General features: G+C 41.9%; 1 protein-coding gene across 4 annotated transcripts in view; it reads left to right on the top strand.

The window, feature by feature from the left end:
- LOC111651639 (AT-rich interactive domain-containing protein 1B-like) overlaps positions 1-26,811 on the top strand; it is a 170,412-nt gene that overhangs the window by 21,532 nt on the left and 122,069 nt on the right. For 3 of the 4 annotated variants that reach the window (XM_023401639.2, XM_023401637.2, XM_023401635.2), the window contains exons 2-3: positions 3,633-3,836; positions 20,804-20,983. In XM_023401639.2, coding sequence (XP_023257407.1) covers positions 3,633-3,836; positions 20,804-20,983 — 384 coding nt within the window. The remainder of the gene's footprint in view (positions 1-3,632; positions 3,837-20,803; positions 20,984-26,811) is intronic. The other variant, XM_023401636.2, reaches the window with a different exon arrangement.

The raw sequence follows: 26,811 nt of genomic DNA, 5'->3' as shown, positions 1-26,811 counted from the left end.
TTCATGTCATATTCATAATTTTTTTCCTAAGTACAGCCATTTCTCTGAGGGGAGAAAAAAAAAATGTTTCAATTTGTCAAGAATTGTTGTCGGGTTTTTTTGTGCCTAGTGGTGTGAGGGAAATGGTGGGCATATCTCTAGGAAAAGGCTGCAGTGGGCTGAAATCTCATTTAGTGGAACTTGTCATGAGAGCAGATATGAGGCTCCGTTTGGGGAGGCAGAGAATAGACTCTTTTTCTTTTTTTTTTGCCTCTGTGGACAGGTGTGGATAATGCCATGTGTGGAAGATGGACCAATGTATCAGATAGCTCTATATAATTTTATTGCAGCTGTTTTATTTAAGAATTCCCCACAAGTGTGTGTGTGTGAGAGAGAGAGAGAGGAGAGAGGAGAGAGAGCAGGAGACAGATGAGATCAACAGTGAGAGCCAGTGCAAGATTTTGCTAATACACATTTCTATGTGTGTGTGTGTGTAATCGAGCATCCACTTCTCAGCTCCCAAAACTCTGAAGTTGTTTTCATGTGTCCACTACCTTTTTTAAGTGCAGCAGTTAATGTTTTTTTATTTATTTATTTTTGCCTGCGTGTGTGTGTGTGTGGGTAGCCGTGTGAGCGGATTTACTCATGCTGCGCTCAGCATTTTTGGCAAACGGAGGACCTCTTGAGATGGATTGGTGAACTGGATAGAGTTTGGGAGGGTGTGTGTGTGTGTGTGTGTGTGTGTGTGTGTGTGTGTGTATTGTGTGTGTTTGTGTGTGTGTGTGTGTGTGTGTGTGTTGTGTGTGTGTGTGTGTGTCCCATATCACGGGTGGCACAGTGCCCTGGATTTTCAGAAACTGGAGAGTGTCGCCCTTTCACTGCAGATATTGCTTAGTGGACCTGTGTGTGTGTGTGTGTGTGTTGCTTGTGGTGTGTTGTGGGTGTACAAACATTTAAGCTGGTCATGTGTTGCCCTCCACTCTAGCAAAAACACCACTGTCGCCACAATAGAAACGTATGACCAGTGTCGGTTTAGTACGTCGATAATACCCTAAAACAAATCTCTCCTTTGATGTTCACTTAACTCTGTGTATTGCCCAGTTCACACACACTGTACTTAGGGACTAAATCTATTTTAGTTGCATTCTGGATGACGTTATTAGATCACTCTTGTTCCTGTTCAGTCAGGCTCTTCATCGTCTTACTGAGCCATAAGGAGACAAATTATATGGTGATTCAAGGTTTTCTCTCCTAAAAGATCCAATCTGGATTAAATTTAGCTTCTTGAGCCTCACGTTCATCCATCAATATTTCAGAAATACAAATGACATTTCTATCAAAAACATTTTTAAAAGGGCTTAACTCCAGAATGGCTCATAACGTTAATTATTCCCTAACGTGCTTTACTCCACTGCTGGCAATCATTTTGTCAGATGAGATGTCAGTTTCTTCCGGTGGTTAAATATTTCATTTTATATCGGTATTGGTGACTTCAGCCTCTGCAACATAGGGAATATCAGCAGCTTCATACATGAATGGCAAAGTAAAGACTACAGTACATGAGCAGGACTATAAGCATGCATTAACACACACAGTGAAATGTCAAAGAGGCATTTTTTCTCTTTCTCAGGATTAGACTCTTGAAATCCTGGTGATGCTGCCCTTTGCAGGATAACCCCTTCCCCTCACAAGCACTGACATACACCTCCATGCTGTGAAATAACTTTTAGACACCCGAGAGCACTCATTCCTCCCTCTCTGGCTTTCTTTCTCAATCTCTCTCACTACCCAAACAGATTTTTTCTTCTCTCTCTCTCTCTCCCTCTCCTCCACACTACTCCACACACATGCCTCAGTAGACAAAACCACTTTAAAACTAGAGCACCGTAACCGTCCGCACGTAACCTGCTGAATAAAGTGCTCCCATCCCCTGGCATGTCTTCTTGATATTAGCCTGGCAATATGAGGCAGCGGCAATTTCTCCTCTACACTAGACGAGGTGATATTGAGTTGGGGAGAAGAAAGGGAATTGAGGAGGGAGCTGGTGGTGGTGATGGAGGAGGAGGAAAATGTCTGTGTATGTGTGTGTGTGTGTGTGTGTGTGTGTGTGTGTGTGTGTGTGTATAATTACCTTTTTCCCTGACACACTATTTTCTCTCTGTCATCAGGAGCGTGCTGACTGCTGACTGGCTGTATTGTCTGCTGGGTGGCACTGAGCGCCGTATCAGCACGCAGCTCAAACTCTATTGGCAGGTGAGTAGGACAGATGGGCGCTCAGCGGACAACTTGGTGCGTGAATGATTATTGGTTAAAAGACTTGCCAACTGGGGTCTTCACTAGCCTATCAATCAGGGCTGTTTAGCATCCTCTGGCTGCTACATAAGGTCTGCTAAAGTGTTTATAATGAACCCACAAGGGGGATATGAAAGTGTGTGTGTGTGTGTGTGTGTGTGTGTGTGTGTGTGTGTGTGTGTGTGTGTGTGTGTGTGTGTGTGGGATAGGGGGAGGGGGGTGGTTACTTGGAGATGAGAGAGGAGAAGTGAAAGTGTGTGTGTGTGTGTGTGTATGTGTATGTGTGTGTAAGAAACAGTGGGAACAAAATGTCATAAATCACACATGATCCTACACGGCGGAGACAAAAGGGAGAAGGCATGAGAGGAGAAAGGGAAGATAGAAGAACTCCACATTATCTGCCCGGCAGACAGACAAACACGCCGCTACGGGTGACGGATTAGCATTAGCCCGACGCACTGTACTGGAATTTTGCAATAGCTCACTGAGACCCCAAACAACCCCTAAAAAGTCTCTGAAATACTTACAATGGAATAAATCTCCCTTGACACATTCTCTTTCTTCTCTTTGATTTTTTTTTTTTTTTTTTTTTTTTTTTGTGTGTGTGTGTTCATATAAGAAGCTAGATCCCCAGGTGTGGCTTTGGAGAGCAGGTGCTTTGACTGCTTGACTGCCCTGAATCCCCTCCAGGGATTTAAACTTGCAAACCTGTTGCATACGTGTAATGGAAAGTTTGGATCCTTGCCAAACTCTCAACCATTACATGTTCTCTTATAGTAATTCATAGGAGCATAAACTCAGTGTAATGATCACTATTTCTGTTATTTGCTGTAAGCAACAACATAGCGAGTGAGAAGGGAGCTCTGTACAGTGATTATTGGCACTGTTGGGCTGTGGTTGTGGGAACAAGGCCATAGAGCTTTTATTGCTATTGCTTCCCATCGCTTTAAACAACATTTACAACTCTTTTAAAACCCTTTCAGACATTAAAACAAAGATATAAGCTTCAGGTTTTAATTAAATCATTTTACTTTGGCTCTCCTCCAGCAAAGTTTGCTCCCGATCGCTGTGCAATAAACATCTTTGCTTACTTAATTCCATTTGTAGTTCATTTATGACCTGTAGACCTTAATTTAAGGCTTCCACTTGCTGTGCAATTATAAAAGAAATCAATGGTGGCTGTGTTTTGGAGTGTGTGCATTAAGTGGACCTCTGTCAGGGGTTCCAACTTGGCAGATGGTGGATGAATTCATTTGAACGCCTCTCAGACAATAGCAATGCGCCTTCATGAATGAATGTGAAATATTAGCCAAGAAAGAAATGCTGATGACGTATCGTTAATCCCTCTTTTACCTCTACAGGTGTCCTCCATGGACTTCATGGCTTTGAAGCGTTCGCAGCTGTACGGCATGGCGAACAATCCCTACTCCACTCCACAGCAGCCAGGGGGTGGTCCTTACCCCTCTAGCCAGCCATACACGTCGCCTCCTCCGCACCGATATCCAATGAGCATTCAAGGGAGGGGCCAACTGGGCATGGGCGGAATGCAGTACCCTCAACAGCAGGTATGTCGACGAACCCAAACACTGCATATGTGTGTGTCTCACTGTGGCTCATGAGCGAGTCAGCCCCCTCTGCAGTGCCATTCCAGTTATTGTAGCTGGTATTATAAGCGATATTGCGGTGGGACGTTCGCTTCTCGTCGTGAACATTCTCCAGCGATTTTCCCCTGAAGGCTTGGCATGTTCAATTTGAGACGCAGCCTAAAATACCAGGCAGCACATCTCACACCCCAGCATGTGGTATTGTCACTCCCGTTCATCACTCAGTTCCCCTTAGACACCCACTGGAGAGAGATGGGTTTGATGCTGTGTGTGTGTGTGTGTGTGTGTGTGTGTGTGTGTGTGTGTGTGTGTGCGTGTGCGTGTGCGCGTGCATGGTATGAGTGTAAGGATGTTCATATACCTATGCTTGTTTGATGCAGAATTTGTATGCTTGGTTACGTATTTCTATATGCTTGTGTGTGTGTGTGTGTGTGTGTGTGTGCTTGTTTGTTTGAGCTTTTTTTTTGTTGAATGCACGAGTCTTTGATTATGTGTGTGTGTGTGTGTGTGTGTGTGTGTGTGTGTAGTGGAATGCTCACTGTGTAGTAAACATAGATGCAGCACACCCGACCCACGTCAGAGTCTCTGTGCAACACAATAGGCCTGTGTTGGAGACAATAGTGCTTCTGTCTGCTTTATTGAGTCTTAAATAAATCCCATTTGGGCTGGAAGGGTGTGTGTGTGTGTTAGAGGGAGAGATAGAGAGTAAGTATGCATGTGTATTAATCTGTGTGTACTGTATATATATGTCTGCGTGTGAATGTATGTGTCCCACATTTGTAGCAGTAAGTGAACTTCCTCTTCTGTGTGGAAGACGATAAAGTTCCATCAGTGTAGCTTGTAGTGAAACAGCAGTACTGAGCTTCACAGCAAGGGTGGGTGGGGGTGGGGGGTGGGGCACACAGTGTCCCCTGCTGTTACTGCCTGCTATATTTAGTCAGCCTGGACTGTTGGTCTGGACTTGGACATCTCTCATGGGGGCAAGCAAGCTTCCACACATAGCAAGACCACAGGGAAAGAGAGAGAGAGAGAGGGAGGGAGAAAGATGGCGAGAGAAGGAGGAAAAGACAGATGGACTGACAGACAGACTTCCAACATTGTCTAAAAATATTGTAGAAACAGGCACACATGTCGTAGCAGAGAAAATTGATGCATATTGCTCATGTATAAATATGGAGATCACCAACACTATTTCACATTATGCAGTTTATTTTAAGAAAACATCATGTGGAGATAGAGACATTGAGACATTAACAAATTGGGTTAGAGTGTTTCTTAAAGACTTAAAGGGTTACTATACTGGCTTTACATATGTGAAGATGAGTTTACTCATTGTGCGGAGTACATCTCAGACTGAAAACAGTTGCATCATGTCTTTTGTGGCTTTGGAGGAGCTTTCTACAGTGTGAGAAAATTACCAATAATGTTAACAGGTTACTTTGACATTACAAACGAGGGTTGAAGGAGGGAGATGTGGTCGTCTACCAGGCAGCGAGAGAAGTTGTATGATGGGGAGTTTACAAACCCAAACTATGTACTAAAAGTCAAGTTATTTTGGCCTCAATTTGCTGCGTCAGTTTTGACAATCTGTTTAAATCTGTGTCTTGCAAGTTCCGCAGATTTGATGGAAGTGCAATAATGAGTATCAGAATCAGAATGATCATAAATATGTATTAATGCATTTTTAGTTCAGTTTATGTTTCTACTGTTTTGGTTATGGATGTGTGGGCTATGTGTGTTTATAATAGTGATTGTAATTATAAGAAGAAGAAGAATTTAGTCTTTAATTTAAGTCTTTAAGTTACATATAAAAGATAAAATGAACAGCTTAGACAAATACAAAATGAGTAAATTCCATCCACTCTTATTGCGAAACAAAAATGAATAAATAAATACAAATAATAACAATAATGTTGACATACCACTGATATACTCTATCAAATACTCTCATTTTTGTCTCACTGGTTACACTGTGCTCTGCAGTCCAACAGGGAGGCTTCATCTCAGACTTCATTACCCAAGCTGCAGGTCTAAACCTCCTCTGATGCATTTTGATGATGTCAACACTCAAAATAAGCACTAGTGAGCCTGCTCAGGGGTTTTGCAGTATGATATACACACATTTGGGAGCAAGTGGGGGTGTATATGTAAAGACATGCTGTGCATAGAGAGTAACGCCAATACATGATGACGTACAGTCAGTCACATGCACAAAAATACATCCCTGGTACTGTTTTGTGATGAAATCCTCGGGCGTATTACATAGGGGAGGCTGAGCGTCGGCGTAGCAATCACAGTGTAGCGCTATGGAACGTAATTAGTTCAAATAGAATTAGTTGTTCACTCTGGCTATAGCCATGGGAGCTGCGCTTCTAAAGTTTCTAATTATCTGGCTCTGGCTTTAAAAGCAGCACCACCACATTGCCTATCTGCAACCAGTGAAATCTAGCTCACAGTAATGAGTTCGGAGGAGGAGGTTTAATTCTACTCTCTCAGATGAGCATAATGAGCCTCACCTACAGAAAAGCGGTCAGTGGTCTGATCAGGGAGGAGTGGGGAGGGCTAAAAAAAAAAAAAAAAAAAAAGGATCCCCCAGATGTATACTGCAAAATATACTGTACATCAAATCTTAAAGCGACTGTTGTGGACATGATTTCATCTGTGTCTGGAGGAGGACAAAACGGTCTCTTTCTAAACCTCAAATGTTGCAAAACTGTCCCAGGATCAGCTGCAAAGAACAATCTCACCAGCTTGACTGGCTGCATCAGCAAGAGGGATTGTGGGTGATGTTAAGACGCGGCACGCATTATCCCCCATGATGCATCACGCTTCGGGGCTGAGACCTCAGCTTGTCACAGCCGAGCATGCTGGGATGTTGCCAGGCAACGTGACGTCAACAAAGATATGTGTGTACGTCTATCTCTGAGATTTCCCCAGGACTGATCGACTGTCTGTGTGTGTGTGCGTGTGAGAGTATGTGTGTGTGTCTGCGTTTGTGTAGGGGGTTTTAGCAGAGGAACAAAAGGTCCTCTTTGACTGCGTTTCATTATTATGATTAAATCCTGCTAAAATTAAGCCCCACTCGTATTAGATAAGGACTCCACGGCAATACATACATTTCATGCAGTGGAGGCATTGGATATGTGCAGGGGCTCACCTCCGTCCTTTACATAAGAATGACATTACAGAATACACACTGCAAAATTCATCTTTGTAACAGCTTTGATATATGTACTTAAAACCACTGTAATTACTCCTGATTAGAGCTGCACTACAGTTATTGCAAGTAAACACCATAACCAGGTTTAGATTTTTAAATGAAAGGGTCAGTTCACCCAAATCACAATAACACTTATTTTGACACTTATCCCTAGTCATGTCTAGCCATATCATAGTTTTTGTTTTCTTTGACCAGATCTCTGACATTTCCACTCTCACTTTCTAATAAAGGCATAAAATACCCCAAAAACCAAAAATTATATTGAAAAAAATCAAAAGCAAAATATATATCTAGAATTTGAATCCCCATTAATCAAGAACATTCATTTCCTGTAAACAGTTTTTATTGGAACTACTTCCTACTGAAAAAAAACAGTCCCTCTGAAAACTGTTGACAGCAATGTCTGTGGATTATCCACAGCATCCAGAAGATGTATTATTTACTCACCAGAGGTGAATTATTTTTCAATTTTATGATTTTCTGTGGCTTGTGTACACCCACAGATCATCAACTCGGCTAATTTGTTGTTATTTCCGTGTTCATTATTTCCTACAATTCATCGCAACACCTTGACTGAACTGGTCCCTTCATCTGGTTGTTCGCAGTGGAAGGGTTATTGGTGTACAGTACATTTGAACATACTCACAGTGTGTGTAACCCAGAGGCTACGGCTGACCGTTGAGTGCAGGTTGAGTCATTGTTTCTGGGGAGGTGCGTTTACCTGTTCAGGCCCTCAAGCGTAATGTCTGGAGCTTTCTTTCTTTTCTGTACATGCACATTCACATGCATGCTTGTACAGACATTTTCCCGCTTACCTATGCATATGCTGATGTGATCGTACAGGTACTCTCACACATGCACCAACACATTCTTAACACTGCAGTTCAGTGCCAATTAGGTACTCTGCTCATGGCCTCCTTGTCTTAATCCAGTCATAGGAGGCAAGCACAGACACTGAACTGACTGTTGATGTCTCAGAGAGAAAAAAATCAACCTCTGTTATTAGCCTCCAGCAAATAAGCCCAGAACTTGCATTAGGTGTAGTTAGCATCACGCTGCATCTGAATGCATGCGTGTTAAAGACAGTTTGAGTGTGTCAGAAAGGGTGAGAGACAGAGTGTGCATTTGAAAGAGTGTAAGCAACTATATGTGTATGTGTGGAGTGATGGGAGCCAGAACAAACATATCAGAAGAAGAAGAAAAAAAGAAGAGGAAGAGGAGGAAGTAGAAGGAGGAGGAGGCGGGTGTCTTGGGGATGACAGGCCACACGAGAGAAGCGTCACTGTTTGGGAAGTGGAATGAAGTTGAAAGCAAAAAAAAAGAGAGAGAGAGAGAAAAAAAACAGCGCCGCCAATTCCAAGCGTAATTTCCTGTGATGTCAAAGTTGGCAGACAGAGAGGAAAAGGAATTTGAAGGAAACATTAGTGTTTGATGTGAAAAGAGGGGAGGGGTGAGGGAGCAGGAGAAAAAAAAATTTCCTGGGAAATGAAAGAGAGAGAAAGAGAAAAAGGAAGTGTGTGTGTGTGTGTGTGTGTGTGTGTGTGTGTGTGTGTGTGTGTGTGTGTGTGTGTGTGCGCGTGTGTAGGGGGTTGAATGTGTCAACGAGTCAGGCAGAAACCATTACCAGTGTTGGCTGTTTGTTCCTTACACACTGGGCCAACTTAATAGAAGCCAAGCATTTAAAGTCAAGTGGAATTGTGGCTGACCCACTGCCTGCTCAGTCCATACAAACCACAGCACCCCTTCACAAGCCCTCTGTCCTTCGCAACTTTGTATTCCTTCTTTCATGCCCCACTCTCTTTTTAAAGATGATTTTTCCGGCATCATCTGTATTCAATAGTCATCATCTGGCGAAGAAAAAAAGAACAGAAAACTTTACATCTGTATTCTTTAAAAATCATGCCTGTTTTCTTTTCAACTGGGCAACATCTGTGTACAATCCTAAATAATTTCAATAATTCAAGATTTTTCTTTGTTTTTATTCGTATCGTGTCTTACATTTATGCAGTACAACAACATGTTTTACAGTGGTTTTCGGAACAGCTGTAACCACTAAATGAAAACCAGTGTGAAGTAGTTGTCTACTTAAAATTTTATTTCATTTTGAAAATAGTTGTAGACACTCAATAAATTTTTTTTGTTGTTGAACGGTTATGATATAATTCAATGCATACACTTTATCCATATATAAAATGAATGATGACCGAATTCCATTTAGGTGCTTCGGTTTCAGGGTCACATTATTGTTTGTTCTGCCTCACTGTCACACTAGCTAGCTAGAGTAGCTGTTCATGATCCAAATGTAAAACTGTCACAGTCAAACAGGCCTGTCCCACAGCAGACATGCTGTCTTACTAGTAAAGACATAGATGTGGCTAATAATATTGCTGACACCACGACACTGAAGCAGAACCAGCTAAATGGAATTCAGTTATCATTCATTTGATTATTTCCACCTGTTGTTTTCCTACTGTGACAAAATGTTCTTGTCAGGTCTCTTAATATCAAAAGAAAACAAGTTGGCAAGTGTTTTCTGATGCATGGTGTTTTCTGACAGTGAAAACTGCTAGGTTACATCCATAACCACAACCATGTTTGTAACCACTGACTAAAAATATTGTGAGAGAAACACACTTAAATACAGAAAGTTCTGATTGTGCTTTTAAATGTCCATTTAAAACAAAAAGCTGCAAAAATTCTTGTCTGTCCAAACATCATCTTGTGGGATATCGACTTTAGGGAGTTAGATGGGTAATTTACGGCATCGATTGAGCCCGGCAGGGGGGTTCCTCACCAATGGGGAGAGCGAGGGCCACTTGGAAGCACTTAGGGGCCCCAAGTGCTGGGGTTGTCTATGGGGTTAATGCAGCCAGCGCTGCTGGCTCTGACGGATAGCTGGGAAGCCCCAATAAATCAGCCCCTTTGCCAGGAAAGATGGAGCGAGAGGAGGGGTGAGGGTACAAAGGGGACCACTCCAGCCTCATCACACCCCTCCCTTTTTGAAAGGATCTTGAAACCTCGGAGGCTCGCTCTTCAAAGTACACATCTCAACCATGCAGATACACATCCACACAGCACACACTTTCTTTCTTCTCTCTACTCCACAACTCCAGACCTGCACTCCATGCCAGCCCATGGGACTCTGGGCACCTTACAATTAAAAAAGACATTAGGAGAGAGAGGGGGAGAGCGAGAAAAGGACAGGGGGCTTAAAAGAGAAGAGTGAAAAGGATTGAAAGAAAGGAGGACAATGATATGGAAAGGCTGATTAATTAAGGGTTCCTCTCTGGCTACAGAATAGATGAAGTTTCAGGATCAATTAATTAGCAAGCTAGCCTACGCACGTCAATGGCTCTAATAGCCTGCTCTCATTTGTAACTTTTATTACCCCCCTGCTGTAGAGTGGCTCTCAGCCAATCAGATGCCACGTGGAGATGATGCTACGTGGCCATTAACTGGAAAGGGGGGAGGAACTCCCCTCCCCCTTCACAGACAAAAGTGATGCTATCAATTATATCAATGTAAGGTGTGTATACACTAGAGCGAACATAAAAGAAGATGGCAAAGCAGAGCATCTATTAGTATATGTTTTATCCTCTCAGGAGAAGCATGGCATACACATTATAAATAAGACTAAGTTGTGATGAATAAGATATGACCCAGTGGATTATACTTTTTCATGTGAGCCATTAGTTAAATTACATACCCAGCTGTCTGTTAATTCTTGCTTTTGCATTAGTTGTATGAGCTGCAAACTCCATTATTCTCACTCAGGCAGGTGAAGTGATGGTGGAATTTAATATAATTTAGTGTTGAATGCAGGCAAGCAGTGTAAAACGTCACAAACGGCGTGTTTTTGAAAGATCCAGGCTCTGCGCTGTGTGTCTGCAGCGCTCTATATGTGCCTATTGATAAGATAAAAGAGCAGAGAGATGAAAGTGGAGCGAAACGGAGGGAGCGAGGAAGAGAGAGGAAAGAAAGGGATGCTTTACGTCTTTGCCGAGTTACAAGGGGATTAGTTGCTGCTCTAATTGGCTCACCGAGAATTCATCTCAGTTTTCATCCAGATTAGAGATAGATTTTTACACAGGTCAAGTCTGCTCCAGCATCTCGGTTTCTGGGCTTCATTTGTAGAACGGAGAAGTGAAGAGACGTGACACGCCGTCAACATTTGAAAACAGATCTGAGAAGGCGTAGATTGGCATGATCAAGGTGTTACTTAGATTTGAGCCTCTGTATATTGGTGTTTGATTGGTAGAAGAGAAGATGAAGACATAGCCCAGTTTTATAGACCATAGAGTCGAACTTCAAAGTGGGTCTAAGATACTGTATTGACTGGAATATAAGTCAACCTGAAGTTTTAGATGAAACCCACCTTTTAGCAATATCTGTTTTTGAAGATGAGAATAAATAAAACAGTTTCTGTAGTTATTTAAAGAAAGCACTGTAAACATAATAAATTATAGCCTTCAAACGTTCTCCAGAGAATAATCATCATTACATGGTAGATTAATATTAACCGAACATCAGGAACACTCTTGGAAGCACCTGGTGGAGTTGCACTCAGGTAACTACTGTTTGTTCTCAAAAGTAGCAGAGAAAGAGAAAGCAGGCAGAGAGAGAACGTGTTCAATATTTAAGTGTAAAACATTATCTTATATTCGGGCGGGTTTATAGATCTTTTTAGTCAATGTGGCAAGTTGGTGGTGTGTGTGCTGTGTTTTTTTTTTCATTTAGAGATCTCACAGTGACGTATCCTTGCTACTGTGTTTTTCCTTATCTGAGTGAAACATGATTAAATTCCCATCAAGGTGGTTGACATGGTGATGAATAAATATTGGGTAATTATAAATATTTAAGTTGAAGTAGAACAAACTTTAATCATGTTTAATTTGATTCTCAGTTTGTCGCGAGGACGTTCTGTGATAGCTCTCCTCCTGTCTTCAAGATCAGAGGTCACAAGCAGATGTAGAGCAGCCGGGAGGAAACAGAGGTTTACTCACGAATACAAGGTGTTGACTCAGTGAAGGCACAGTACACGAATGTGTCACTGTTCAAAAGTGTCACGGACAACATCTGCCTACCTGCCTGTAACCCTTTTACCCCATTATCCTGACATCGCCAACACACCTGATTCATCTCTAACACACCGTACAGTATCCGCACTGACCTGAGGGAACTCGACAATCCATCGTGTCACTGTTATTTAACACGGCTGCACCTCAGAGCGCCAGCATCCAAGAAAGACAGCCGCGCAGCAGGGGATGTAAAGTACGAGTATAATCTTCCTGTGCTGATGTCGACCGCTAATGGTGAACAAGCTTGTTTCAACTAGAAGCCCCCACCTACCCCTCTCCCTCCCCTCCCTCCCTCCCTCCCTGTTCAAATGTAATTGACATGACTCCTACACAAGTTCGAGCCTGTCATCACAGCGAGCGTTGAAAAATGAGCCAAGCTGCTGTGTGCTGAAATGATTGATCTTTAGGGCTATTTTGCGCTGAATTGTGATGTTTACATGTGTCACAAGTCTTTCCTCCTTCTCCGCTTTGCAATTTAATGATAATTATTTTCTATCTGTTAAAACTGAATGTAGTCTGTAGTCAAGATGTAGTATTAGTTACTCTTATACCCACTTAATTTCCAGAATAAACACTGAGAAATTCTGTGTTAAGAAACATTTCAAGTGATCAATGATCTATTTAACAGTCTCTCTTACACTCTCTCTTTGGGAGAGCCTGCTGTAACTCCTTCAGTATCAGGCTCATACAGATTTGTTTTTTTTTTTTCCTCTCCCTCTTTCTCAATTTCCCCCTCTCTCTTCTGTCTTTCTTGGACCCAGATTGGGGTCAGGAGTTTAGTAGGGGAAAAACATTTGGAGCCAGTGGCACAGGGCCCAGAGCCTCATGCGAAAAAAAAATAAAAAAAATAAAAAATAAAACGCTGTTCACACACACATTACAGAGAGCATTAACCTGCCCTGCTCTGCCTCTCCAAATGTCTCCATTACGGCTCTGCCTGGAACAACACAACCACTGCTAGTCGCAGCCAGCCAGCAATAAAACGCCTGCTACGAGCAGCCTCTCTCTCTCTCTCTCCCTCTTTTTTTCTTTTTTTTTTTCTTTTCTCCGTCAATAGATGTGAGCAGAGACAGAGAATTAGAGAGAGGGAAAAATAAAGAGAGACAGACGGGGGCAGAGAGCAACGTTTGGCAGTCTTCAGAAAGGGATCCGAGATGAAAATATAGAAAAAACACGCCTGTGTCTATCAGTTGATGGCTACACTATCTGTTTGCTTTCACTCGCCGTCAGTGCGATGTTGATGTTATCACCAGGTCGATAAGTCACAATCTTTGAATAGACCGGCTTGTGTTTTCATTTGGGAATAAAAACCTAACAGTATATGAGGTGCACCATGCTTCATACAAAAAAAAAAAAACAAAACAAAAAAAGCCCTGCAAATCATCCGCAGCTTGCGTTTTCTTTGTTGCCTGAATGTGACTGTGTTGCTTTATTTTTATATTTTGGTTTGATGTGTAGCTTCTCGGTTCAGGTTACTGGGATGTCACGATTGAGAGTCCTGTATATCACTCCCCCCTGTCCCTCACTCTTTCTCTCACTCTTCCAAGGGCAGCTCATTCCTGAGGTGTCAAGGGCCTCCCGATGTATGAGGAGGGGGAGGAGCGAGAGAAAGAGATATCAAAGAGAGGTACTGCGCGACGGAGAGCACCGTCACCTTGGGGGAGAGATACGAGGACGATGACGCGTACGGTGATGCGTCCCCTCGTCTCTTCCTTATGTTTAATCATGAGACTGTTGATGCTGATCCTTCCCTCCGATGCCTCGCATTTCGTTAAGGGTCTCACCTTCGCCTGCAATTCACAAACCAGCGCTGGTGTTCACATCTCGTTGCAGCTGATCTTATCACCACACCGAGCTGAAGAGGCAGGTTGATTTGTTTTGGTTCTGCGTGTGATGATAACCTCTTGTCAGCTCAGCTTGGATGTGAAAGAACTAACGTGATTCTTTAGATGTCAACTTTCCATGTTGCAGAAATGGGGAGAGGTGAGGTTCATATTACCAGAGACAGACTTTAGCAAGAGCAAAGCCACTGTCTTCTTATGATGAATGCACTTTTGTGTGAGGGTACTTGATCCTGTGGTTCAAACACACACTAGATTAGAAAGCTTATTGTAGCCTTATATCTAATTTTGTATGATTCATTGGCAAACTAGGTGTTGTCTAATGACAGGTGTGTTGGAAAATTAAAGCAAAAGAAAAAGTAAAATTCCCACACATCGTCACCGAGTTTATCAGAGATGCAATGTTTTGCTTTTAGATTGTCATCAGGTATCATATTCACAACGTGAAATTTCAGCATCTTTATACTAACTAGAGCCACAGGCTGCAACAACCGGTTGAAAGAGAAACCAAATCTCAGACAGTTGAACCAATTACCACATCAATTATTGATAAAAACAAAACTAAAATGAGACTAACAGTACACATCAAGATCCATAGAATTCAAAATGAAAATTAAAAACAGAAAACAGGAAAAGGGTTTTTAAGGATTTTTTTCATAATAACAATCAGATCTTTTTTAAAAACTATTTTCTCTCTCCGGTTTTGTATTTTCAGCAGGAAGCTTTTCATTCATTGACAAAATAATTTAATCATAAAAAATACATTTGAAAATATTAGTTGCTGTTGAATGAATGTTTTGCCTTCTTTTTTTTGTGAGTGTGATCATCACATGTCACTGAGTTCATCCAGTGAGTCGGCAAGGGATGTAGGAATTTATCAGGTCTTGGTGAAGATGTGATCCTTCAAGGAAAACCTTTCAAAGGCTCAACATCCTCATCTTATTGGTTTTATGTTACTTTGTCAATTCTTTCTTTCTTTCTTTCTTTCTTTCTTTCTTTCTTTCTTTCTTTCTTTCTTTCTTTCATAAGACATAGTAAGTCAGATAGCAAGAGGAAAAGGAAAGATGAAGGTCAGCTGAAAAATGTCACCTGGATAATTTAAGTGTTTCAGGCACTTATGGCAAATAAGCTGAAGAAAAATAGATGAGGCGAGTGCCACAGTTATTTTGATACCAGTATACTTCTTCATTCTTTTGACTGAAAAGATCTGTCAACACTGCCATTTCTCCCTTACTGTTTCCCTGCTGCGCTTGCCTGCTGAAACTTCCTTTGATTATCTGCCTTGAAGTTTGCTTTTAGATTTGCTAACTGAGCCTGGATGTTACGAATTTCTCTGTTTCATTTTGTTCCCTGTTTACAAATATAATTATTTTAATGTAGCCAGCTTTTGCATATTCACATCCATCCTTTCAGTGATGCTGCGATTAACCCATGTGACTGTAAATCTATTTTGTAAGAGCAGTTGTCTGTCAGAAGGTACAGTAACTAAACCCTACAGCTATACAGTATAGCATGCTTATTTCCAAACATCTTGGACTGTTGCTACCACCAGAACATCTTACATAAGTAAATTGGAGCATTGTGAAACCTCAGAATGACCCAGGGCTGTTATAGGAAACTGATTTACCTTCTTTCTTTCTTTTTTTTTTTTAAATACTGAGAAAGAAAAATGGCTGCTATTAAGAAAAATAACACCAAACTTGCTACAACAAGTATTTGATCAATACTTGTCCTTGTATGATTAGGCCATAGTAATCAAATAAAACTGAGATATGTTTAGCTTTGTGCCAAATTAATTCATGATTAATTAATTAATGGACAGGAATATATATAAAAATGTCAGTTTGAATCGATGCCGATGGGCTTTTAGTGTAATGTATGCTAATGTTAGCAGAGCAGGTATATGATAGTGCAGCATCAGTTGCTTCATGAGATATAGGTATAATATAGTGTATTCTGTCGTTTCTTTTCATCAGTGTGCCATCCAGTGACTGCAGGGAGGGCTGATTATTTGCTATTACTATTATTATTAACTTTTTTTTTTTTATTGTGAATTCTATCTGTATAGATCAGGGGTGTCAAACTATGTGCTACAACAACAGTGCATTTTTTTTTTTATCAGTTCAGCCAAAGACACCAGAGCTGTGTCTTTTTAAGCGGGTTTCGAGTATGTTGTGCTGTGGCAGTGGAAATGAGACTTAAATAACTATGCATACTAAATCTGCTTTATTTATTTTATTATACTAACTGCCAAATTGGAATAAACTGTTTAATTAGAGAATTAAATTGGAAAATTCTTATATAGAACATGCAGCACTATATTCTATACCTGGTGATCCTGATGCCAGTGGGATACAGTATCAACCTGTGTGTCTGTCTCTCTTCCTCAAATTATGTGAGAGTAAGAGAACTTTTCGATCCACTGAAACTCCTTCACGTTTTCTTCCTCTCTCATTCGTCTTCATCACTATTTCACATTACCCCCATTCCTCCTCTAAGACTCTCCTTCCTTCCTCTGCTTCGCTTTCACACTTGTCTGTGTAGCCCCTCTCTCTCCACATATCTCTCTGTCTGAATCACCGTCTTTATCTGTCTCTCTCTGTCTTTATCATGTGAAACATCACTTTATCCATCCCCTTTAAGTATTTCAGGCTGTAACACCCTTCTTCTATCTCCTTCCTGCCTATCTCTCCATATCTGCCTCTCTAAACATCTTCCTTTGCCATGGTCTGTATCTCTTCACATTTCTGTATCATGCTTTTTTTTTAATGTCGTTTCTTTTCTGTTTCACTCTTTGTCAGCTGACCCGACTTCATCTTTTTTTTATTAAAACCTTTCTCTCTCTCTCTGTCCTTTATTTTTTTTTTTATTTTAAGTTGGCACTTCTGTGGTGCTAATTCTGATGCAGTGCCTGCGTGTGCCTGTCATGCCTGTCAGTGTGTGAATGTGTGCGCGTTTAGGGGTCGGGGTGGTGGCTCTGCTTAGCGCTCTGGTTGGCTGAGCCCATCTGTCACTCAAAAAGGGGCGACCTGTGGTCCCGGTCGCCAGCCAGCCGTATCGCCACCTCGACAGAATTATGAAAATTCCTGTCTATTGCTCATTGGCCCAATTGAATTACAAGCAGTGCCTTGTTCCGTGCAAGGTTTTTAAACGGCTGATTTAAGGCGCACACACATGTGTGTGCGCATACTCGCACAGCGCTGCCTTGGATGAGGGTTAGCATGGCTATTTATTCCCTCCATTTGCAGAGCAGGAAGATATTGTCTGCCTTTTCATACAACTCTTGTTTTGATAGATTTTTGATTGAGTTCTTCTCAGTGTTTGTGTGCGTGTTTGTGTCTTTGTATCTTAATATGCCGCCAAGGCTTTTGTTTTCATCACACTGTTTCTGCAGTTTATGGTGAATTATTTGCTTCGCAGGACGTCTATTCTGTGTCATTTCTCCCTACAGCACTTCACATCTGTTGTCATTTCATTACAGACATTTATTTGACACCGTGTGCCTGCCAAGACACTCTGGATAAATCACACTGTTATTTTGTCTGTTTCCACACACCTGAGTGGAAGGAAAAGGCAGAAAATGGTCTTATTTTCTACTTCCAGCAGTTATTTTTATTGGTATACGCAACAGCACAGTAAGTCTGTTTATTACTAAGCATATTCTCAGTCAAAGAGAATCAGGTTTCAGGGAGCTGCTGTGTACTCGGTAGGTACAGTACATTCATACGGTCGGCCCCGGCGATCAAACAGAAGCTGCATTTGAATGACTCTTTCTTCCTTCCCAAAGCCACTGTGACAGGTTGCTACTTGTTAGACCTCCAGTCTACCTGCCGTCTCTCTGCTTATTTGACTGACTGACTGGCGGTATTTCTGTTTCTTTATTTCGTTCGTCTCAGTGTATGTCTTTCTGCTTGCCTACCTGATTGCCTGTCTACATGCTTGCATATCTGTCAGTCCCTCTTCTTGAATACACTGAAAAACTGACTTTCTTCAGAGGACAAGTTTTTATATAGAAAGTAGTTATAGGCAGCTTGAAATATATAAACTATACTTCAGTTCTGCACTTGCAATAAGCACATTTGAACATGACAAGTGTTTGAGCGAGGGATTTCTGGCGTTCGGGTGTAAAAACAGACCTACAGATAGAGCTGGACAGTTCATGCACGGAGAGTACTAAATGGTAGGCAGCCACCTTCAATGTTGTTAATGATAGATGTAACACTAGAGAAATTTGGACATCAGTGCCCCCAAATTATGTTATTTAATTTTGCATACTTGAAAATGCAAGAAATAGGAATCATGTGACATTATACAAGAAGCTCGACACACTTATTTTTAACCCATCGAGTCATTCATTTGATTCTGGTAGGAAGCAAAGAGACACAACAAACGTAACATTGGTGTGTTCAAGCTTTCTCACTCCAACACGCTTCCTCGCTACGTCCCCAGTCTATTTTTACGTATAAAATCCCAGCAACTCAAATTGACAATTGTAAAGACAACGGAAACTAGTGTAGTTTATTATTTATACATTAGCTTTTCAGAGTTATTTCAAGCACCGAGAGGATTTTCGGGGGGGCAGGGCAAAAGAGCAATTCTCTGTTAACCCTTTTCCTGTGTTTTGTCTTTCTCTCTGCCTACATCTATCTGTTCCGCTGTCTGTCTGTCACTGTCTCCCCAATATCTGTCTGTCTGCCCGTCATTGTGTTTGTCTGGAAAAGGAACCCACCCACGGTTGTCTGGTCTCGATCTCCATGGCGACCTAATCCTTACCAATCCCAGAACAGTAGTGTTCCAGTTGAGACCCAGTGTGTTACACCAGCCTGTCATCACTGATCACTGGATAGACTTGCTTCTGTTTTATCGCAGTGGCTTTGATCCACATCTAATGACGTGTGTGTGTGTGTGTGAGAGATAGAGAGAGTGAGCATTTGTTTGTCTTACTTTAACAAATCCCCATACACAGAAAACTTGAATTCATGTGCATTCATTTGAGTATGTCGGTGTGTGTGTGTGTGTGTGTGTGTGTGTATGTGTATATGTTTGTGCGTGTGCGTGCGCGTGTGTGTGCGTGCGCGTGTGTGTGTGCGCGCGCGTTGCCCTGGCTGGCAGTAATGAATCCAGTGGTGCTGTTGGCATGAGCAGGGCCATGCTATTAACCTCTCTGCCAGCTAGACTGATCTCACCCTGTCTGTCTGTCTCATCGGCCTAATGACACACACTTTCTCTCTCTCTCTCTCTCTCACACACACATGCGCACATACACACACACACACACACACACACACACACACACACACACAGACCTGTCCTTTCTAATCAAATTTCCATTGAAGTGAAAAGTATTCTACATTGTCCAATCATCTCTATTCAGAGTCAAAAAGCTTCTTCCATTTTAGAGAGAAGATTTCTTTTTTTACCACCCACTCAAAGGAAGTTACACTTCAAAACTATTTCAAACGTATTAATCTCCACTGGCCCTCTGCAGCCAGATCAGATTTCACTGTATTTTACACCAGCCAACAGTTTCAACAAGGCTTTTATGAGTGGGTTTTCTCACTTTTAACAGTCACAGTAAAGCTACAACTCTGGATGTGTGCTCTTTGCTTTTGATCTGACAAGGCCGTAGTGTAGTAGTTACGTCACATCGGATTCCCCTGTAACACCATCATTTGAGATATAAATCACTCTCAGTTTGGGAGACTTTTTACTTTGCCAAGCCCGCCAGGGAAGATTTAAAGGGACATTTCAACATTTAGAGCTCGGGGCAAAAGCTGGAGGTGGACTGTGAGGTTTGCGCACGTCCCAAATTACAGCCTGTGTGCACGTTTAATGAGTTTGTGGCAGCGCTGTTGGCCGTCACTGAATAAAAAAGCAGCGTGACATGATGGGCAAAAAATATTACAAGAAAAGTGCTGTCATATTGCTTCACCAGCGGTCGTAAATGTTGTTTAATAGTCTGTACTTGGCTTTTGTGTGTTTGTGCATGTGTGTGCGCATGTGTGCACGTGAGGCGGCATGAATGAGAAAACCCCTGCCTCGATAGGAAATCCTTAGAGGAGTGAGGAGCACCTGGCGCTGTCTGTAGTCATAACAAACGACAAGGAGGGATTAAGACTACATTTGTATTGGTGCCAGCTTGTTACACGCACTCCCTGTTCACATTCTCTCTCACAACCACTGTATAATGCGGCACCAGCACTTGCCGTGGCTTTGCCCTCGCGAGTTACTTTTTTAAATGCGCTGCTCTGGAATGCCCCGGCTCATCCATGTGTCCCTCATTAAGGTCACGGCCTGGGACTGGCCTGCAGTAATATCCAACACACCTCATCCCATCTGTGAGCTGACCGAGATGGAGATAATGTAGAGAGGAGGATGCATTTGGCAAGCCAGAGGACATAAAGTTAGAGGTTTCTGCAGTGTGAGTTCATTAGGCAGAGGACTGCAGGGAGACCGGTGTCAGCCTGGTCTGAGCTAAATGAAGAGCTTTTTAGCTGAGGGACAAACAGATGAATTGGAAAATGGATAGAGGCCAGGTTGTGTAGACTCATGTGGGATGTTTTTGTTTTTTATTTTTCAATCATTCCAAGAGGATTTTAGGTTAGAAGACTCTCTTGCTTTTATGTGATTGGCTATTCCAGTATGTCACCTGGCACCTGCCGTGGTAGCCTGCTAATTGTATCTAACAGCCTCTTTCCAGTGCTTTTAATTTAAAGTACAAGTTTTGCTGCTGCCACAGCCCTGACCTTAATATCTCCCCTCTAACCAATGTGTGATTGGTTGTTTCAGCAGGTGGCGCCGTATGGCCAGCAGGGGATGGGGGGCTACAGCCAGCAGCAGCAGCAACAGCAGCAGCAGCAGCAGCAGACGGGGCAGCAGGGAACCCCTCCGTACTTCAGCCCCCCTCAGCAGACCCCTCCAGGCCCAACCCAGAGTCCCTACCTACAGCCGCGACCACCACCACAACAGGTACAACCACATACACAAACACTCGTCAAACTCACTTTTCCTGTGTGGAAAAAAATCGGGCAATGTGCTCAGTTGTAACCGAGTCTAAAGACCCCTTTGTGTGCCATGAGCTAAAATGGAAGTGCTTCCTGTAACTCAATAAATAAATATGAATAAATATATCACAAAGATATGCAGGTGTCATTTATCAGATGTAACATCAACAATAAGATTTGACATATCAGAAGGAAAAGGATTCCATCCAAATCTTTTTCCATGGGTTGTATTTTAATATTTTAGTAGTGCAGAGACTGGAGACAGCATCTTAAGGGATAAACAGTGAGTGTGTGTGTTTGTGTGTAAATGATAGTGTGTTGGCGGTCCAATACGCCTGGTCTGTGGGTCATATTATTCCCTTGCATTATTCATAAGAGGTGTTTTAGGTAAATCTCACTCTCTGTGTTTCTCCATATTTTCATATTTTCTCCCTCGCTCTCTCACACACATACACACACAACACTGGACAGTCTTATTGTATGAGCATGTATTGTAGGTTTCCAAGGCGCACAAGCCCGCCAGTGCAAACCCAATCCTCAGTACAACGAAGGGCCTGTTCCGCCGATATGGATCGAGACTTGTCCTGCCAAGTTTCAGCATGATGATCTGTAGAAGTTTTCCAATGGGAAACTCTGTTCAAGCAGTTGTTTTTGAGTTTTAAGTGAAGGCTGCCCATGTGTTTCCCATCCACTCTGCAGCCAGAGGGATCTATCAGCCTGTTTGGAGTGACTCTGGCTAACAGCCCTGCCCTGGATCAGAACAGAGCAGAACAAAACGGAGCAGGAGAGAGAACAGGACGAGACGGGAGAGATTACAACAGAACCGGACAGGAAGGGACAGATCAGATAAAACAGGGAGGGAAAGGAGAAGACAGGAGGAATCAGATGAGTGAAGTAGGGGCGCTCTGAGCCATTCAGCAAGATCGGTATCAGGCATATTTCAGGTCATCAATATTGGCTATGTTAGTCCATATCCAATTGAAACTAATCCCTAACTCTTACAACAAGAGAAGTGCAGTGCAGTGCGGAGCAGAGGAGTGAAGTAAAGTAAAATTACTCCAGTACTATACTTAAGTATAGTTTTATATAAATGTTTCGGAGCACAGACCTTCATCAGGTTATTTCTCATACTTTAAAAGTCGAGTGTTTCCTGCAGTCTAAACCTTTAAAATCCAGGACTTAAAGTGTTATTGCTACTTTTGTAGAAGTGAAAGCTCTGAATATTTTTTATGGTGCAGAGCAGCATGATCAAATAAAGAGCAGCCAACCTGAGCAGCTAGTATCCACATTGACAGCTCATACACCGAGGGTTGAGCAGGACATAACTGTACACAGCACAGATCAGGATATTTGAAGAGAAACATTTTACCTCTTTCTCTCGGTAAAGAGGCTTTACTCAGCATTTAAAATCATGAACAACACCAGCAGCTTACAATATTTCCAAGCATCCTTTTTTTTCTTTTTTTTTTATTAGCCCAGACACTGAATTGGCCATTAATGGATCACAAATGTGAGTAGACTTATTTAGCATCTGCACAAGTTGATGCCATTTGACAGTGGTGTAGATTTGTATTTAGAGATGGTTATCCTATGATTTACAGAGATGTAGTTAAACCTTTCTTTAGACAGCCTTGAATACTGAGCACGCCAAGACAAATAGCCACGGGAGAAGCTACTGTGAACACAAAAGCAGGTTGTCAAAAAAGGAGTCGTTAGTCTTAACAGTAATTTTCATACTGAGGGAACATTCTAGCCAGCATGCCTTTTGTCTCACACTGAAAAAAGCACTTACTCTTGCTAACATGCTCACACACACAGACCAAGAAGCCGACTGAACACACATTATTCGCTCTAAACCGGAGAGGCTGAGATCCATGGCTACGTTGACATTTTGTGACAGTAATGGTGTGTTTTCATCATCGCTGATGATGTGGCAGCAATTGACCCTCACTGACATTTATACACCAGGTAGGTCAGCCCAAGTAGTCTGATTGGCCAAAGCCCTGTTCCACCTGTGCTGATAGGTCCCATATTGGTTGCCATGCCAACTACTGTGGTGACCAGGGAGCTGGCTTCCTTCTGTTTGTCATTGTTATGCATGCACACTACTTTAAGGGAAAACGGTTCAATCAGCACACATGCTTGTTAATGCTGCATAAAAGCCACAAGACCTTCAGCAGCCACTGCATCAACTCTGTATCCCGCTGGCTTTACCTATAATCAAGAAATCCTTCCTATGTGTTACAGCAGTATAGCATTTTATGTCCCAGGAACACAGCAGGCAATATGCCGACACCTCCTGGTTTCTGTCTGCTCGCCATCAGAGTACAGACTCAACTAAATACACTCTTTTCCATCTGCTAATAAGCAACCAGCTCCCATTCTTTTACATTTATATTACATTCCTACATTTTGACTTGGAGTGGGAAATGAGCTTTAAGAGGATACCCAGCTTTTAATGAACAAGAGCAGTTAAAAGAACAGGCTGTCCAACCAGCCGTCCAATTCATCCGAAACTTAACAGGCATGATATATACACTATGTTTAAATGGAAATGTATAGTTGGTAATGGCTAGTTGTCTGGAGACAAAGGGCAGTTTTAGGATAATATGTGAGTGTACTTTGCACTGAGCTCCACCATTTCCATCCGGCATAACAAATGAAAAACCCAGGTCCAAGCACTCACTTGATTTCAGCAGTTTATGTTCAAGTAATTACTCAAAATACACAACATTGATCATTAAAAAAAACATGACATTTTACACATAACAAAAACCAGCCTGTGCGATGGCATTAAGACAAAGTTAATTGTCCATTGATTGAGTGAGAGAGCAATTTAGAAAGGGAAAGAATATCAGAAAATACCAGAATAAATTTAAATAACAAAGAAACTAGGTCTCTGTCTTTGATTTTGGATCCAAGAGTAAACATGTTTGGAAATTGTACTTACACAGTGCAGTTGGCCAAGATTACAAATAGAAGATTTGGTGTGCTTTCAGCTCAGGGCTGTATTGCTTTCATTTTTCTGTTCTAAGCGAGTGTGCGTCTTTCTATCAGTTTTTTGTGTGTGTCTGCGTATGTCTGTGTGTACACTAATCAGCCGAGTGTGCTGCAGCAATTCTGAGCTGTGAAAAGGTCAAATGGTGACCTTTGTCTGTGATTCTGGGCTGAAATGAGACATGATGTGAGCCGCACGGAACGGATTACACGCACACACGTACACACAATTGCAAGTGCACGCCAGATTAGGATGTCATTGTGGTTTTGACCCCTGTTTTTTGACCCCGCATTACTCTGAGAAATCCAAGCTGAAAAGTTCTTTATTTTGTTCTTCCGGCGCTCTCCGTAGTTCCTTTCCCCCCACTCCACTCCCATTAACCCTAGCTAGAGGACATCCTCCAGTTGATGGAACCATTCCAGCTGCCTTTGACACAGAATTTGCTCTGCAACCGACCGCTATTAGTTGGTTTTGTCACAAATCGAAGTGAAAATGCCGTCTTTCTTTGAGTCTATTGCACTGCTGTGACCTCATCTGATTGCGAGGAGCAGAGCGGGCTAAAAAGACATTTCTAAGACATCAAGGCTGATGCGATGAAAAGGCTCATGATATAAAAAATAAAAAATATATAATATCACATCAGGGAAGAAGTAGGTTTGAAAAAAAAATAAATGTGGGTGGTTTGCTGGTGTATTTGAGTGCTGTGGGTGTTTGAGAACACTAGATATTTATAAATTGATGAGTTGTAGCTCTCGGAAACACTGATATATACTTAAACTTAATTGATTGAGATGGCTTTTTGCCTCATACACTACTTGGTTTAATATTTTTATGTGAGCATGTCATATTCCACCAAATGCTGTTCAATCAAGGCTCACTGCTGTTAGAACTGTAAAACAAAAAACAAATTCTGCGATGTGAGAAAAAAAAACATTTAAAGTGATTATATCTGGAAGTATATCCTTATCAAACCCTATAAATATCACGACATTAATGTTTTTGGTCTGATTGTTGGCTTCATTCACAGCGTGTGACAAATCGCTTAAAAGGAGAAAGTCAGTGGCCTTTTTTCCTTTTTTTGGCCATATTACACTTGATGCACAACAGATGAAGTGCGTGATATTTTGTTACTGTCTAATACTTTCTACCTCATAAAAACGGAAATGAGAGAGCAGTAATTTGAAGAATTTGGAGATAATTTTTTATGGCGTGTTTGCTTTATTGGGTAGTATACACTGGAGTGTGACAGGAGAGACTGAGGGGAGAGAGAGAGAAGAGGTGAAATGCAACATTGGCCAGCTGCCAGACTTAAACTCATAATGTTGTGAGAACATGGTACTGGCTTTGATCGACTGTTTCATGGAGCACCCACTATTTAATGTTTGTGTTAAATTTACGTTTAGAGAGAGATGACATGTAATGGAATATTACCTCGCCATTTAGTATAATATAAACTGTATGGTGCATATGCTACTGAGTGGTATTTGTGTGAGTGTAGGACTTGTCGGGATTTGACTGCTGGTCTTTGAAGAAGGAAGTCATTCCCTGTGACATTTACTCCCCATAGTAAAAACCACCTATCCACTCTCCTCTGTGAAACTGATCCCACTGGTCGTTTCCTCTATTGGCCTTAACTATTTCCTCTTCCTGTCTGAGAGTAGGCTCAGGGGAGCAGTGCTGGAGCTCTCAGCTGATTGGAGGAGACAAGCTCATTTTACAGGGACCTGAATGGAAGAAAGGTGATTCATTGGTTCAGAAGCTGCTTAGTGATGCTCATGAGCACAACATCACACATCCACCATGTGGTCTAAACAAAAAAAAAATAGGATGACCACTCTAAGGCTGGCAGGTCAAGTTTTTAATACTATTTTAAAATTATTTTGAAAAGACAGTAACTGTGTACTATTATATGCCACAAAGAAATTTTGAGAAAACGTAATTTTTAAGTTAAGCTGTGAAACTCCATATCTTCTAGTTCTGTAAAATACTTTTATCACTATCTTTTCTTCTCATAATCTAAAAAAACAAGCCTGTTTTTTAGCTTTGTGCACTTTTCAGCATTGCCACAGCCCCTAAAGGGACGTTGAAGCCCTCAGATAATATAAACATTTAAAAAAACTAAATTTGGAAATATATGATTCTTACTGGATAGTGATGATTTGCAAATATTACACGCAATGTATAAAAGTCTGCACGTACAGTGCGTCAAATGTTTCTCATAAAGGAAATCCATTTTGACAAACCAGTCTCACCACAAGCTCCATTTAGTGGTTGATCTGGTGGTTTGGCTTGTGTCACATAGTCTTCTTCAGCTGATGGAGTTTGCCCAGTTGTTTGAGCACTTTTCCGCAGAAGGACTTCCCGTCAATGTTAGCTCAAAAAGTTGAGACTGTAAGTTCATTGTTGAAAGATCCAGAAAATGGGCTAAATGGACTTTGTGGTGAGATTATTGTGTAAGCTGCTGTTTCCAAACTGAAGGACGAGCTCTCAGTCTCAAAATGAATTTCCTTTATTTTCCCTATATTCTAGCTGCTTTCAGTTTCTTACTAGTGAAAGCTCTATGCACAACCATACCTGTACTGTTCACTACATCCAGTGTGTCAATTCCTGCTTCCTGTCCGTCATCCCTCCATGTCTGACCGGCTGCAGGCCCTTACCCCCACCCTCTGCCACCCCTGCTTTTAATCACACCAGGTTAATTAAAAGGCCGTGGAGCCTTTCTGCTGCCTGCCCCCTTGGCTTTATTACCCCCTCGCTGTATACTTGCTCTGCTGCCTCAATCACCCCCCCCCCCA

The sequence above is a fragment of the Seriola lalandi genome, unplaced genomic scaffold (genome assembly GCF_002814215.2).
Source record: "Seriola lalandi dorsalis isolate HSWRI2012SDOR001 ecotype SW California unplaced genomic scaffold, Sedor1 jcf7180002053711, whole genome shotgun sequence".
NCBI classification, from domain to species: domain Eukaryota; kingdom Metazoa; phylum Chordata; class Actinopteri; order Carangiformes; family Carangidae; genus Seriola; species Seriola lalandi.
This window is presented reverse-complemented; position numbering and strand designations above follow the sequence as displayed.